The 15,754-nt window shown below is 30.8% G+C and overlaps 1 protein-coding gene across 6 annotated transcripts in view; it reads right to left on the bottom strand.

Moving 5' to 3' along the window:
• The window catches only part of LOC552709 (polypyrimidine tract-binding protein 2), a 547,610-nt gene that overhangs the window by 491,445 nt on the left and 40,411 nt on the right, over positions 1-15,754 (bottom strand). The window contains exon 2 of one of the 6 annotated variants that reach the window (XM_026442199.1): positions 1,594-1,618. The exons of the other annotated variants lie outside the window; for them this stretch is intronic. Coding sequence (XP_026297984.1) covers positions 1,594-1,618 — 25 coding nt within the window. The remainder of the gene's footprint in view (positions 1-1,593; positions 1,619-15,754) is intronic. 6 annotated transcript variants of the gene reach the window in all.

Genomic DNA, 15,754 nt, shown 5'->3' with positions numbered 1-15,754 from the left:
AGAAAGAGACCCATATCCCCGCGATATTCCCGCAGACAAACAAGCAAAAAAGCCGCGACGTGATGGAGAAAAAAAAAACAAAAATAAATAAAAAATTTCTCTTACTTACGTGATTGGAGGCAGGCCGGGAGGCAGACGAGAGGGAGATTTTTCGGGTGCAGGATCGTATCGTCAACTTTTACTGGGGCGCTCGACGCCGATGGAGGGTTGGAAAAGGCAATTTTCTTTTCGCGGCTTCCGTGCAAACGAACGGAACAGGTATACACGTTTCTCTATGGCGGATCGGCGTGAACACACGCCGCTTCGAAAGTAATCCAGACCAACTCTCGAATCTCGGGAGAGGAAAGAAAGGGGGAGAGAAATACGTGAAAAAAATTGCATCGTATATCGTCCCTTATTCCCTTCAACCTTCGAAACTAAAACGATCGTATTGTGATATTTAAAGACCGTAGGGAAAACGTGATAAGTCTTGTGTTTTTCTTCTTTTTCTTTTATTTTTCTAGAAAAGACTCGACTGATTACGACGTATTCGTAATCGAATGGAATAAAAATTATTTACGAAAATTTGATCATTTTGATTCGAAGACAAGCAGATAATGATTGCAAAAATTGGACTGCTTGTTATCTGTACATATACTATATATATATATTATAGAATTTTGATATATTCTATAGTATATAGTATAATATATTCACATTATTATTACTGGTTGCAAGATAATTTCTATACCAAATTGACAAGAAAAATATGTTATTTTCTCAGGAATAACTTGTCACATTTTTCCTTCGCATTTTATTTTTCCAAACACAAGTCCACAATCGTAGTTTTTTTTTTAAAAAATATAAGCAGACAAATATATCCAAACCTTTCATTCGTTCTCTCAATTCTCACATCCTCGATCGACTCACCTTCTCGAAAAGAATCCTACTAACACCTTGAAAAAACACCTAGACGAGAATTATTCGAATTTCTAGGGAGAAAAAGCTAATTTCCTCGCAAGGACGTGCAGCGATCCTCTATATAAATCTATCAGCGAGTATTCAACAGTATTATAACAATTCTAGGGTGGAGAGTGACTTGTTGGAGAGACAGAGAAAGATGAACACGTGAGGGACAAAGAGTCGGAAGAGACGACGAAAGAGAGAGACAAAGAGAGAGAGAGAGAGAGAGAAATGAGGGGAAAAAGTGGGACATACGAGATGGGGACGATTCGAAAAACGTGATAAATTAAATTAAATAATTCTATACAATATCGCCGATACAGAAAATAATGAATAAACAAACTTAAGTTTAAATGATCGATCATGTCAACAAGAATATGAAAGCAGATTAAAAAGTGTGATTTTTCAAAATATAAAAAAACACTTTTTTTTTTGCCTATTAACATTTTTCTTATACCATTGATATTTGTAAAAATATTTATTTATTATCACGCTTGTGTGTGCCTCACCCCGTATGAAGAAGAAGAAGAAGAAGAAGAAGAAGAAGAAGAGAAAAAAACAAAAAAGAAGAAGAAGAAGAAGAAGAAGAACGAAAAGAGAAAAGAAAGAAAAATAAAGAAGAGACAACTGTAATGTAGGGGAGGCTCGTACCTTTTGCCCGCTGTGCAGAGTATCTCTGTAAAGTAAAACAGAAAAGAGAAGAGTTAGAAAAAACGTACACATAAATATACAAGACAGATATGAGAGGTTAAGAAGCAACTGAGAAAATGGCGGACTCGAGAGGCATAGAGACAGAGAAAGAGAGAGAGAGAGAGATGGGGAAAAAAGAAACAGAGAGAAAGAGAGAGAGAGATGGAGGACGAAGCGGTTAGAGGGCGCTGTGTAGAGTCTACGAACATAATTATAGCGGAGAACGAGGACACAAGATTCAGACAGAGAGAGACAGAAGAAGACGGAGAGACACGAAAAGCGGGTGAGAACAGAGGGTTTTTTGAAAGAAAGTAGTATACAGTAGTGTGTTCGAGGGATGATGTGTGTGTGTGTGTGTGTGTCTGTGTGTGTAAAGGAGAAGAAGAAATGCTGATCTGCTGCGCCACGATCCTGTTTTCGATTCGAGGGATGGCTGAAAAAAATAAAAAAGTAAACTTTTCCAGGCTGAGAGGTTTGAATTTCGTTCTTTTTGTTTCTTTTTATTATTATTATTATTATTATTATTATTACATTTTTCTCTGTTTGTTTGGAAATTTTTAGTAAATGAATATTTCAAAAATTTTATTATGTATATTTTTACACTTTATTTATTTATTGCGTATTTTTAAGCAATTTTTTTTTTTTCAGACATCCCACGAACGTATGAAATTGATTAAAGCCGAATAAACGACTATTAAATAATTATATGTTACACGTGTATATACTTTGTTTTTTTTTTAAAGAAAAAAAAAAAAAAAAAAAAGGTGACAATTCATTACACCATATAATAATTAATCGGAATTTTTATTGATTATATTATTTACAAATGGAGGATATTTATAATTCGTTAATGGAACTTTTGTTCAATGTTGAGATAAAAGCAAATGTTGAATATCAAAATGCAACGTTTTATAAGTTATTGAAATCGATATTTTGCATTATTTATAATTCTGAAAAGATACAATTTGTAAAACGTTGAAAGTACGAAAGTTGGAATACCTTTGAAATATATTTGCTCCAATTTTGTTTTACGATCGAATTATAATTAAATCGATCAGAATTTGTAAAGAATTTTGGCATGATTAACACGAGATGAAATGAAATATAATATAAATAAATAATAATAAAAGCAACGGAAAATCTCTATAATTTTATTTTTACGCATGATTCGAGAGAATAATGATCCTAATTTGTAAAATGAAAAAAGCAAAATGACAAAACGAAAGAAATTTTTTTTTTCTTTTCTTTTCTTTTTTTTTTTTTTTTTTTATACAAATTTTGAAGGTCTTCGGTACATGTATTCTTCGGTACAGGATCGCAAAGGGGCCCAAAAAACGAAAAAAAGCCGCCAAATTTCACAAAAAAAAGGAACAATTCTTCTTAGTCTACCTGCAACAGGATAATATTCCATTACTTTGCGCTCAATCTACCATAATGGCGTTTTTTCGAGAAATTATTAAGGACAGTATCTAGATAGAATTATTACGTAGATAAATGTTATCAGTAAACGTTAATTAAAAGAGTAGAAGAGAAGAAATTTGTTAATACGAAGTACGAAGAGATAATTAGTTTTAAGTTAATCATTAATACCTCCTTTATCCTCCTACCATCCAATCTCAGCCAAAGTGTAGTTAGTTTAAAATTATATTATATTATATTAAAAAAAAAAAGAAAAAAGGAAAACACATTTTCTTTTTTTCCTTTTTTTTTTTTTTAATTGTTAAGATATATTGTAATTTCAATTTAAGAAGATACTTATAAGTTCTGACTTATACAATTACTATGCTAACACATGTACTTGCATTCCATATATTTTTATTCCTATTTTTATTATTTTTTAAGAAAATATAAATATCATAACTTTACTTATACACGTCACAACACATCGTAAACCATATAAAATGTAAATTTATATTACTCTCTCTCTCTCTCTCTTTCTTTATAATTTTATAATTATAACCTAATTCTCGTTTTCACAAACCTTCAATGATTCTCCTCCTATATTACGTACAATTATTTAATACAACGATTTCTTCTTACACCATCAATCATCGATCATAATAAAATCAACTACTTTCTACGAAACATCTTCCAAAAATAAATAAATAAACTTTAAACATCACATCACACTACTAACCATTAATAAAACATTAAACACGAAAAAAAAAATCAAATAAGATACTTCACCACGTATGAAAACACACTTCCAATTCCTCTTCCTTCCCTCAACGTCAAAAACCAGAAGAAACAAAACCTTTCAAACCCTCGTCATTCCACCAAATTCCAAATCCCTATATCCCCAGAAAGGGGAGGGGGAGAAAAAGGAGAAGGGAAATCGATTGCCTCTCGAACGGAAGAACGATTAATCCTCGTTAATAAGATCGAGCCATGGTCACGGTTTTTCGGGCGGCCGTTTATAAATTTCCTTACCGAGATTACGTATCGCAGACAAGGAATTCTAATTAGTCAGCATGGCGCCGCGCTATCAACCCTTTGCGAACGGCTGCCTGTTGGCCTACGATAACGCACCCCGAGCCACTCCTCCCCCCCCCGCGAGGCGACCGCAAGGCGCTTAGGGGGGGGGGGAGAGGGATGCGTGCCGCGACTTAGGCCGACGACGCTCGAATGCGCGTGGTTGCAAACGTGCCTACCGTGCAAAAATCTCGAGTGAACGGACGTTTAAATATCTGTTAAAGCGGATCTCGTATATAGTATATGTGTATATAGTACATGTGTATATAGTATATGTGTACATAATAAATTATTCTTCGATTCGATTAAAGAAGAGGAAGAATATTTTTAATCGTGATACGAGTTGTTATTGGATTGAAATTTTAACAAAGTATGTGAATTAATTAATAAAAAGATTGAGAGGAATGATTGGAAATTAAGAGAATTTGGTAAAAAAAAGAAAATTTGAAGGTAGCAAGTATGATTTAAAATTTTGAATACAGATTAAATAGTTAAGGATTAATTGATTGAATAATGAATTAAAAGTATTTGTTTAGAAAATTATTTATCAGAGTATTAATAAGTATTAAGTAATTTGATTGTAAATAGGTGTTAAATTAATAAATGATCTTAAACAAAATTCTCGAATTTTAGATTTTGTAAAGGGTTAAGAAATATTTATATTAATCTGATTCAAACAAGCATTTATATATTATAATATATTATAATGTACATTTTAAAAGTATTTTTAAAAATTGAAAAATTTAAGTTAATTTTTTATACTAATTATATAAATCATAAATAAACAAACATGAATAATAGTTAATTTTTTAATTTAATTTTTTAAAATTTAAATAAAATCTAAATAAAATAAATAAAACTGAAAAAAAATACGGTTTCCAAAAGTTAAATGACAAAATTTAAAATTCAATATTTCAGAATATTTCTTTATCAACACGAATTCTAGAAATAGAATTCATATCGCAAAATGAATAATCACGTAAATTATTATTCTTAATTTAAACTTTAATTTGTCAATTTGTGTTAATTTTTCCTTTTTTTAAAAAATTTGATTATCACTATTTCTTCTTTCCTCCTTTCCAGAATCAAATCAAAATTTCGCAATTTCGCAATTTCCAATTTTTACTTCTTCTATTTTCCGATAATTCGGTTATATAGGCTTATGAAAGTATTCATCGACCCATCTCGAAATATACAGAAATTCAATTGATCGGGAACAGAGGATAAGAGGGTGCGTGGATTATTATTGTTTGAATATGGACCATTTGCGAGCTTTCTGCGATCGACCGTGTCGACTGAGCTTATGAAAACGTTCATTAATCCATATCGAAATATCCGAATAATGGAGGAAAAAAAAAAAAGGAAAAAGGAAAAAGGAAAAAAATCAATCACAGAATATTTCAGAATAATAACAATCTGAATCTTCCTCAATATTATACAAAATTACTCTTAGAATCTCATCCCAATTCCGATAATCTTGTCTGATAAATTTTTTCTTCAATTTACATACAATTTCTCTTCGAAAAAAAATAAACAAACAAACAAACAAACAAACAAACATGATAGACGTATCTGGGTTAATGCTAATACGATCAAACGTATCATTGTATTTCTTATCATAAATGTATCCGTCTCTTCCGGGTTAAAAGACGAGAGGAGGGAGAGGGTTTATCGAGAAAAGTTTTTCCCCTCCGGTTTTCGTTTCCAGCCCCGGATGGCTGGAATCTCTTTCAAAGCGGTGGAAACGAAAGTTTGCGAAAACTATGCGAAAAAGCAATGAATTAATTTTTAAATTCCTCCTCGATGTCCAATATTCGCTCATTTATAATCATCGTATCCTCGGACCTCAACTCTCCCTCCTCCTCCTTTTTCTGTATTAATATCATAAAATCGTGAAACGCGACTCTAGCGATACAATAATCGATTTTGTTCCGTTTTAATTGAAGTAGCGCCACCATCTCCAAATAATTCATTTCGATGTATTTTACAATTTACAATTTCGCTCCCAATGATTTCAACTTTCCTCGATGATGGAAATAGAATTAATTAACCTACTCTCTCTCTCTCTTTCTCTCTCGGCGGGTTTAAATAATCGAAATTCAATATTAAATTTAATTATTTAATAAGCGAATTTTAATCATCGAAATTATATAGTTAAATCGTTATATATATCTCGAATATTCATATAGAATAATAGAAATCGGAAAATTCGAATTGAAATTCAGATTACGGTGTACTGGATCGAGCATACTGTGATCTTGATGATGAAAAAGAGAAAGAAATCTGGAAAAAGTTGTTCCTCGAAAATGAAGTGAATTTTGTTTCTAAAAATCGAAATTCAATATTAAATTTAATTATTTAATAAGCGAATTTTAATCATCGAAATTATATAGTTAAATCTCTCGAATATTCATATAGAATAATAGAAATCGGAAAATTCGAATTGAAATTCAGATTACTGGATCGAGTATACTGTGATCTTGATGATGAAAAAGAGAAAGAAATCTGGAAAAAGTTGTTCCTCAAAAATGAAGTGAATTTTGTTTCTAAAAATCGAAATTCAATATTAAATTTAATTATTTAATAAGCGAATTTTAATCATCGAAATTATATAGTTAAATCTCTCGAATATTCATATAGAATAATAGAAATCGGAAAATTCGAATTGAAATTCAGATTACTAGATCGAGTATACTGTGATCTTGATGATGAAAAAGAGAAAGAAATCTGGAAAAAGTTGTTTCTCGAAAATGAAGTGAATTTTGTTTCTAAAAATCGAAATTCAATATTAAATTTAATTATTTAATAAGCGAATTTTAATCATCGAAATTATATAGTTAAATCGTTATATATATCTCGAATATTCATATAGAATAATAGAAATCGGAAAATTCGAATTGAAATTCAGATTACAGTGTACTGGATCGTGTATACTGTGATCTTGACGATGAAAAAGAGAAAGAAATCTGGAAAAAGTTGTTTCTCGAAAATGAAGTGAATTTTGTTTCTAAAAATCGAAATTCAATATTAAATTTAATTATTTAATAAGCGAATTTTAATCATCGAAATTATATAGTTAAATCGTTATATATATCTCGAATATTCATAGAAATCGGAAAATTCGAATTGAAATTCAGATTACTGGATCGAGTATACTGTGATCTTGACGATGAAAAAGAGAAAGAAATCTGGAAAAAGTTGTTCCTCGAAAATGAAGTGAATTTTGTTTCTAAAAATCGAAATTCAATATTAAATTTAATTATTTAATAAGCGAATTTTAATCATCGAAATTATATAGTTAAATCTCTCGAATATTCATATAGAATAATAGAAATCGGAAAATTCGAATTGAAATTCAGATTACTGGATCGAGTATACTGTGATCTTGATGATGAAAAAGAGAAAGAAATCTGGAAAAAGTTGTTCCTCAAAAATGAAGTGAATTTTGTTTCTAAAAATCGAAATTCAATATTAAATTTAATTATTTAATAAGCGAATTTTAATCATCGAAATTATATAGTTAAATCTCTCGAATATTCATATAGAATAATAGAAATCGGAAAATTCGAATTGAAATTCAGATTACTAGATCGAGTATACTGTGATCTTGATGATGAAAAAGAGAAAGAAATCTGGAAAAAGTTGTTTCTCGAAAATGAAGTGAATTTTGTTTCTAAAAATCGAAATTCAATATTAAATTTAATTATTTAATAAGCGAATTTTAATCATCGAAATTATATAGTTAAATCGTTATATATATCTCGAATATTCATATAGAATAATAGAAATCGGAAAATTCGAATTGAAATTCAGATTACAGTGTACTGGATCGTGTATACTGTGATCTTGACGATGAAAAAGAGAAAGAAATCTGGAAAAAGTTGTTTCTCGAAAATGAAGTGAATTTTGTTTCTAAAAATCGAAATTCAATATTAAATTTAATTATTTAATAAGCGAATTTTAATCATCGAAATTATATAGTTAAATCGTTATATATATCTCGAATATTCATAGAAATCGGAAAATTCGAATTGAAATTCAGATTACTGGATCGAGTATACTGTGATCTTGACGATGAAAAAGAGAAAGAAATCTGGAAAAAGTTGTTCCTCGAAAATGAAGTGAATTTTGTTTCTAAAAATCGAAATTCAATATTAAATTTAATTATTTAATAAGCGAATTTTAATCATCGAAATTATATAGTTAAATCTCTCGAATATTCATATAGAATAATAGAAATCGGAAAATTCGAATTGAAATTCAGATTACTGGATCGAGTATACTGTGATCTTGATGATGAAAAAGAGAAAGAAATCTGGAAAAAGTTGTTTCTCGAAAATGAAGTGAATTTTGTTTCTAAAAATCGAAATTCAATATTAAATTTAATTATTTAATAAGCGAATTTTAATCATCGAAATTATATAGTTAAATCGTTATATATATCTCGAATATTCATAGAAATCGGAAAATTCGAATTGAAATTCAGATTACGGTGTACTGGATCGTGTATACTGTGATCTTGACGATGAAAAAGAGAAAGAAATCTGGAAAAAGTTGTTTCTCGAAAATGAAGTGAATTTTGTTTCTAAAAATCGAAATTCAATATTAAATTTAATTATTTAATAAGCGAATTTTAATCATCGAAATTATATAGTTAAATCGTTATATATATATATCTCGAATATTCATATAGAATAATAGAAATCGGAAAATTCGAATTGAAATTCAGATACTGGATCGAGTATACTGTGATCTTGATGATGAAAAAGAGAAAGAAATCTGGAAAAAGTTGTTCCTCGAAAATGAAGTGAATTTTGCTCCTAAAAATTCGCTCGACGTTTGTTCGTTATAAAGCTTGTAAACCAACTTTATATTATAACTTTATATTATATGATACGCTAGCAATATCATATAAACTGGCCGCGTCTCTCGTTGCTCGCTCGATAACTCAAACACCTCGGCCATTAAAGTCCATCAAAACCTTCAAACTCACACATAAGTGCCAAGAACACAAAGAGACGACGGGGCATAATCGGGGTAACGCTGGGATTGGCACTTGAAACGGCCACGGAACCAGCCTCGACGGCTCCCTCTGCGCGCACGCACGCACACACACGCACAGTCGGCAAGCCTCGTCCGTGAGTGGAGCCAAGTTGGAGGCAGGATGATGCAGCAGCTACAGGTAAATGTAATTAGGGATTGATCGAATGGTAAGCACGGGCCTGTCTAATTGCCCGATCGGATAACTCTCTTCGGAAGTTCAGAGAGGCTGTTGCTGTTGCTAACTTATATACTGCTCGCTCTACTCGTGGATATTTCTGCGTCGAAGTCTTTGATAAAGGAAAGAAACGAGGGGATATGTGTTATTTTTGAATAATTATTGGATATGTGTCATTGGATTTATTGAGAGAGGATGGTAAGTTTCTCAAAATAGGTGGGATTAATTAATTTGAAAGAAAAAGAATTTTTGATGAGATCGTGTAAGTAGAGGTACGATATTAGAAGTAATTAGGGAGAGGTCGAATGGTAAGCACGTTTAATTGATCTCTTTGAAAGTTTTCAGAAGTTGCTTGTTGCTATGTTGAATACTCGTGAATATATTTCTGTGCCTTGAGTATTTTCTTAATCTTCGTGCTCAAGTTTAAAACGTAGTTGGTACATTATTTTTGAAAAAATAATTATTTGATAATATGTCGATTGAATTTATTTAAAGTGGAATATTTTTTCGAGAATAAATCATTAATCATTAATTCAAAAAGATCTGTGTCTTAAGTATCGATATTTTCTTGTGCTCAAATTTAATAAAATATAGCTGGGGACGTGCACTATTTTTCAAAAAATAAATATTCGATAATATGTCGATTGAATTTATTTAAAATGGAATATTTTTTCGAAAATAAATCATTAGGTGTAATTTGATAGCATAATTCAAAAAGGTTTTAAGTTAAGTCGTGCTCAAATTTAATAAAACTGGGGACGTGCACCATTTTTGAAAGTTAAACAATAATTATTTGATAATGTGTCGATTGAATTTATTTAAAGTAGAATATTTTTTCGAAAATAAATCATTAGGTGTAATTTGATGGCATAATTCAAAAAGATCTTAAGTATCGATATCTTCTTAAGTTAAGTCGTGCTCAAATTTAATAAAATTTAATAAAAAAAATAATTGTTCGATAATACACTTCATTGAATTTCAGAGGATATTCAGAGGATGATAATTTTTTCAAAGTGGAATATTTTTTCGAATAAATCATTAATTCAAAAAGGTCTGTGTCTTAAGTATTGATATCTTCTTAATGCTCAAATTTAATAAAATATAGCTGGGGACATGCACTATTTTTCAAAAAATAAATATTCGATAATATGTCGATTGAATTTATTTAAAATGGAATATTTTTTCGAGAATAAACCATTAGATGTAATTTGATAGCATAAAGATCTTAAATATCGATATCTTCTTAAGTTAACTCGTGCTCAAATTTAATAAAAGTAAAAATCATTTTTGAAAGCTAAAGAATAATTCGATAGTACACTTCATTGAATTTATTCAGAGATAACTTTTTCAAAATGAGATATTTTTTCGAAAATAAATCATTAGGTGTAATTTCATGACATAATTTAAAAGAACTTTTGACATGATAGATAGGAGTGTACACAATAAATACTAGAAATAGATCGTCGCATGGTTAATTTAATAAAAATTCGAGGGGAGTAGATTTTACGCGGCACGATATCAGTTTTCCATTGGTATTATTTTCCGCGTGGCACGAAACGCGGCAAGTTTTAGAAACCACCCAGTACAGTTCTCAACACAATGACACAAAGCAAATTAGACGTGTGATATCTAGGTTACCTTAACTTACGAAACAATCTCACTTAATTTTACTGAACACTGGAAATGTATCATGCAATGTAGTTAATGCACTTAAAGTCTCGTTACGGTACACGGCTGGAAACGAAGCTTTCCGTACCTCTGTTTTCGCGGCCAGAAATAGAACGGACCACTTTGGAAATGTGTCCAAAGCGGGTGCATTTTTCAAAACCTTCTCTCCCCTTTCTCCCTACTTTCTTCTTTCTTGAAAAATATTTTTTTTCCAATATCTCTTCGATCTCCACGCTCGATCAAAAATCTATTTGAAATTAAATTATCGAAATCTCTCAAAGAGTATCTCTCTCTACTTTTTTCTTCCTCGAAAAATATTTTTTTCCAAAATTTCTTCGATCTCTTTCCACGTTCGAAAATCGATCAAAAATCTACTTGAAATTAGATTAATCGAAATCTTTCAGAATATCTCTCCTTACTTTTTTCTTCCTCGAAAAATATTTTTTTCCAATATTTCTTCAATCTCTTTCTATGCTCAAAATGACGAAAATCGATCAAAAATCTATTTGAAATTAAATATCGAAATTTCTCAAAGTACATGTATAAATATATATATATATCAAGAGTATCTCTCCCTATTTTTTTCTTCCTTGAAAAATATTCTTTCCAAAATTTCTTCAATCTCTTTCCACAGTCGAAACGATTAAAATCGATGAAAAATCTAATTGAAATTAAATATCGAAATCTCTCTCTACTTTTTTCTTCCTTGAAAAATATTCTTTCCAAAATTTCTTCGATCTCTTTCCATGCTCGAAAATCGATGAAAAATCTACTTGAAATTAAATATCGAAATCTCTCAAAGAGTATCTCTCCCTACTTTTTTTTTCCTTGAAAAATATTTTTTTCCAATATCTCTTCGATCTCTTTCCACGCTCGAAAATCGATCAAAAATCTAGTTGAAATTATTTTATAAATTATATTTATCGAAATCTCTCAAAGAGTATTTTTCTCTTCCTTGAAAAATATTTTTTTCCAAAATTTCTTCGATCTCTTTTCACACTCTAAAATCGATCAAAAATCTAGTTGCAATTAGATTAATCGAAATCTCTCAAAGAGTATCTCTCCCTACTTTCTTCTTCCTTGCAAAAATATTTTTTTCCAAAATTTCTTCCACGCTCGAAAATCGATCAAAAATCTACTTGAAATTAGATTAATCGAAATCTCTCAAAATATATATATATCAAGAGTATATCCAAAGAGTATATCCAAAGGTCATAATCAACCGGAAACAGGGAGAAGGAAATCAATGGAAACAGGTAGGGGGGGAGAAATCTGGTATAAAACGAGTGGCACGGATCGAATCCACCGCCTCGTTATCCGGAACTGAACGTTCAATCGAACGTTTATGAGCCACCTGTGCGATGCCAATGGGACCCGGCACGCATCAATAAGCAAATAATCGAACGTGTTCGAGGTATATATACGTATCGATGACGATTCGATAGGTTGCCTTTCCAACGAGCACGGCCACTCAAAATTCTCCGCGACCGCAAACAATCGCACGATCGACCTCATCGACGCCCACTTTGCCCCCATTAAACGAACATTTGCCGCGAAATGAATTTTCTCCATCTATCTTCTCGCTCGATAAATGCTCGATCAAAGAAATGGAAAGTCGACGAGAAGGCAAAACGTAAAGATTGAGATTTCAAAACACGGAACACCTTTCTACTTCGTTTTTCTCGATTCGAGGAATGGATTTAAATGTTTGGAAAAAAGAAAGAAAGAAAGGAGATCATCTCCCCAAAGAAGGTATCCTTTTCCATTCCTCCCCCAAGATGTAATAAGAAAATAACGAACTGTTTAACAAAACCGTTGAAAAATGAACACGATGGATTTCAATCTGCCGTTATTTCTACAAACGGTTCTCCTCCTAACCTATTCGTGAAACCAAACCCAACAAAAGCGCGTCCAATTTCGAAATGAAAAGCTTCTTTCCGCGGGGAGGGAGGGAAATCCCAACTCGTCAGAACTGGGAGAACAGACGGATACAATTATTAATCGAGTTTCGAGATCGAAAAAGGAAAGAAAGGAAAAAAAAAAAGAAATGAATAGGCCGCTTTGAGAGCATTTTAAATGATAGCCGGGTAAAAAAAAAATCCGCGGTATATCAAAAACAGGCGAAATAAAAGGCGAACCAATAACGAGAAGAATCCCAAACCGAAACAAACGTCCATCATACAAACGTACACCTGAAGGAATTTTCATTTTTTTTTTCCTTTTTTTTTTATTTTTATTTTTCGGTTCCCTACTATTATTTCTCCTCTCTCGTTTTTTCTCTCCGATGCTTGTTTGTTTCCATTTGTCTCCCTCTTCCCCGCTTCCCCCCTCCTCTCGTTTTAAATTTTCAAAACGAAACTGGCAACCATAAGCCAAGAACGAAACTTGTTCTGCACTTTGCTTTTCATTTAATTGAATCGACACGCCACAACGATTGCTATTATTTCTCATTTCGATTCACTTTGATTGGAACAAAGTTATATTTTTTACTTCTTCTTCTTTATTTGTTTTCTTTGCAATTCTTCTTTTTATATATACTTGTAAAAGATATATAAAATAATCGGTGCTGAATTTCAGACTAGAGCTTGTAAAACTAAAACAAATTCAGATTGGCAAATGACGAAATGGATATGAAACGTGTTCCAATCAAAAAAAAAAAAATTGATAAATATATATGAATATAACGACGATTGAAAAATTAATAAATAATAAACCGATAAACTTTCCAGAAAAATAGAAAAAAAATATAAATGGAGAATATCTTTATTTTTCAGATATACTGTACACCTCTAATATTTGTCCCTCGAGCTGAAGAGATCAGAAAAGGAATTGGAGCGTATGATTGGCTGCTGGTTGCGAGTCCTTCTGAGGGATCATTCTATAGAAAACGAAAATCAACGAAACTGCATCATGAGCATCCTCGATGCAAACGGTTTCAAATGGCAAGACAGGATATCGACTTGGAAAGTTGGTGGGGAAGGGAAAGAAACGGGGAGAAAATAGAGTGAGTTTCCTGGAAGAGGAAGACAATGCGATTGCAATATGTCAGATGTACGAATATGTCAAATGCATGCCAAGTCTCTCAATGGGAACAATTTGAAATTTCAACAATTTTTCAATCCATCTTATATATGTATGTGGATAAATGAAACGTTTATGTTGTTGATGATGATAAGATTTAAAAAAAAAAAAGGATGTAAATATAGACTAGAAAAGAAAATTGTAGAAAAGTCAATAGTGGAAAGAATCGGTTGGATTGTGCGGTGAAACCAGCCAACAAGTTAGTCCAATTTTTCAAAAAGTGTACAAATATAAAATTTCATATATGATATTAACAGTGCAAATATTAAAACATAATTTTATTAAACCAACAATTCCAAACTGTGACTGTCTATAAAGTTTTCCCAATGTTGAGGATAAAAGGGAAAAATATCAAAAAAAAAAAAAAAAAGAAAAAAAAAATCAGAAAAATATAGGCTATGAAAGTTATTCAAACGGGATAACAAAAGCCCGTTATATAATTATTGAAACAACCGGCCAATATTGGCTGGTTGACTAAACTTTTTTTTTTTTTTTTTTTTTTTTTTTTTTTAACGCATCCCCACGCAACCGGCAACGTGTTCGTCGAATAACGTTTTGTATTTTTGCGCACGCTTTTTTCTCGGCTTTCATAAAACATCAATTTCACCATCGAGAAGAGGGGGGAGAAAAAAAAAAAAAGTCGACCAACGAAATCACGGTTGTATGTCGAACCTCTTTACCGCAAGCCATTACTTCATAAACTAATAAACAAAGCTGCAATGGTTGAAATTTTTCTATCAAACCGCAATACTTGCATTTAATTTTTCATATGTTTGTTTTGGTTGGATGCGGTTTTGATAAAAATGTTTCGAAAAATTGTAGGGAAAATGATAAATATTTTGGCACGTATCCATTGTAGACGCAGAATTCATTAAAATGAGAATATTAGAAATTTGGGTACGATGTAAAAGAAAAGATTATCTTTAAATTATAGAAAAAATTGTTATTTTGCAAATTTCAATTGAGTTGGTTCCTTCTTGATTAGCTCCCAATATCTAACTCAACTCAACTATTTACTCCTTAATAATTACAATCTTTAATGATCTGATTTTCAATTATAATTCCTAAATATCTAGTTTTCCAATCCTTAATAATTTTCAATGATTAACTAATCTATTATCCAGTCTTTTACTATATTCCTTAGCAACTATTATTAATATCTGGATCCTCAACTATAGTCAATAATAACCTATTATCCACTATCTTATCTTATCCACTAATATATATATTATCCACTTCTTCACTATATTTCTTAGTAATTATTATCTATATCTGGATCCTCAACTTTAATCAATAATAACTTATTATACATTTCTTCACTATATTTCTTAGTAACTATTATTAATACTGGATTCTCAACTATAGCCAATAATAACCTATTATTCAGTTTTTTATTATATTTCTTAGTAATTATTATTAATACCTGGATCTTCAACTATAATCAATAATAACCTATTATTCAGTTCTTTATTATATTTCTTAATAATTATTATCAATACCTGGATCCTCAACTATATTCAATGTTATATTTAATCTATTAAATTATATCAAACTATATTCAATCTATTATTCAGTTCTTCACTATATTTCTTAGTATAACTATTATCAATACTTGGATCCTCAACTATAGTCAATAATAACCTATTCTCCACTTCTTCATTATATTTCTGAATAATTATTCAG

Source organism: Apis mellifera, linkage group LG8 (assembly GCF_003254395.2).
Source record: "Apis mellifera strain DH4 linkage group LG8, Amel_HAv3.1, whole genome shotgun sequence".
NCBI classification, from domain to species: Eukaryota; Metazoa; Arthropoda; class Insecta; order Hymenoptera; family Apidae; genus Apis; species Apis mellifera.
This window is presented reverse-complemented; position numbering and strand designations above follow the sequence as displayed.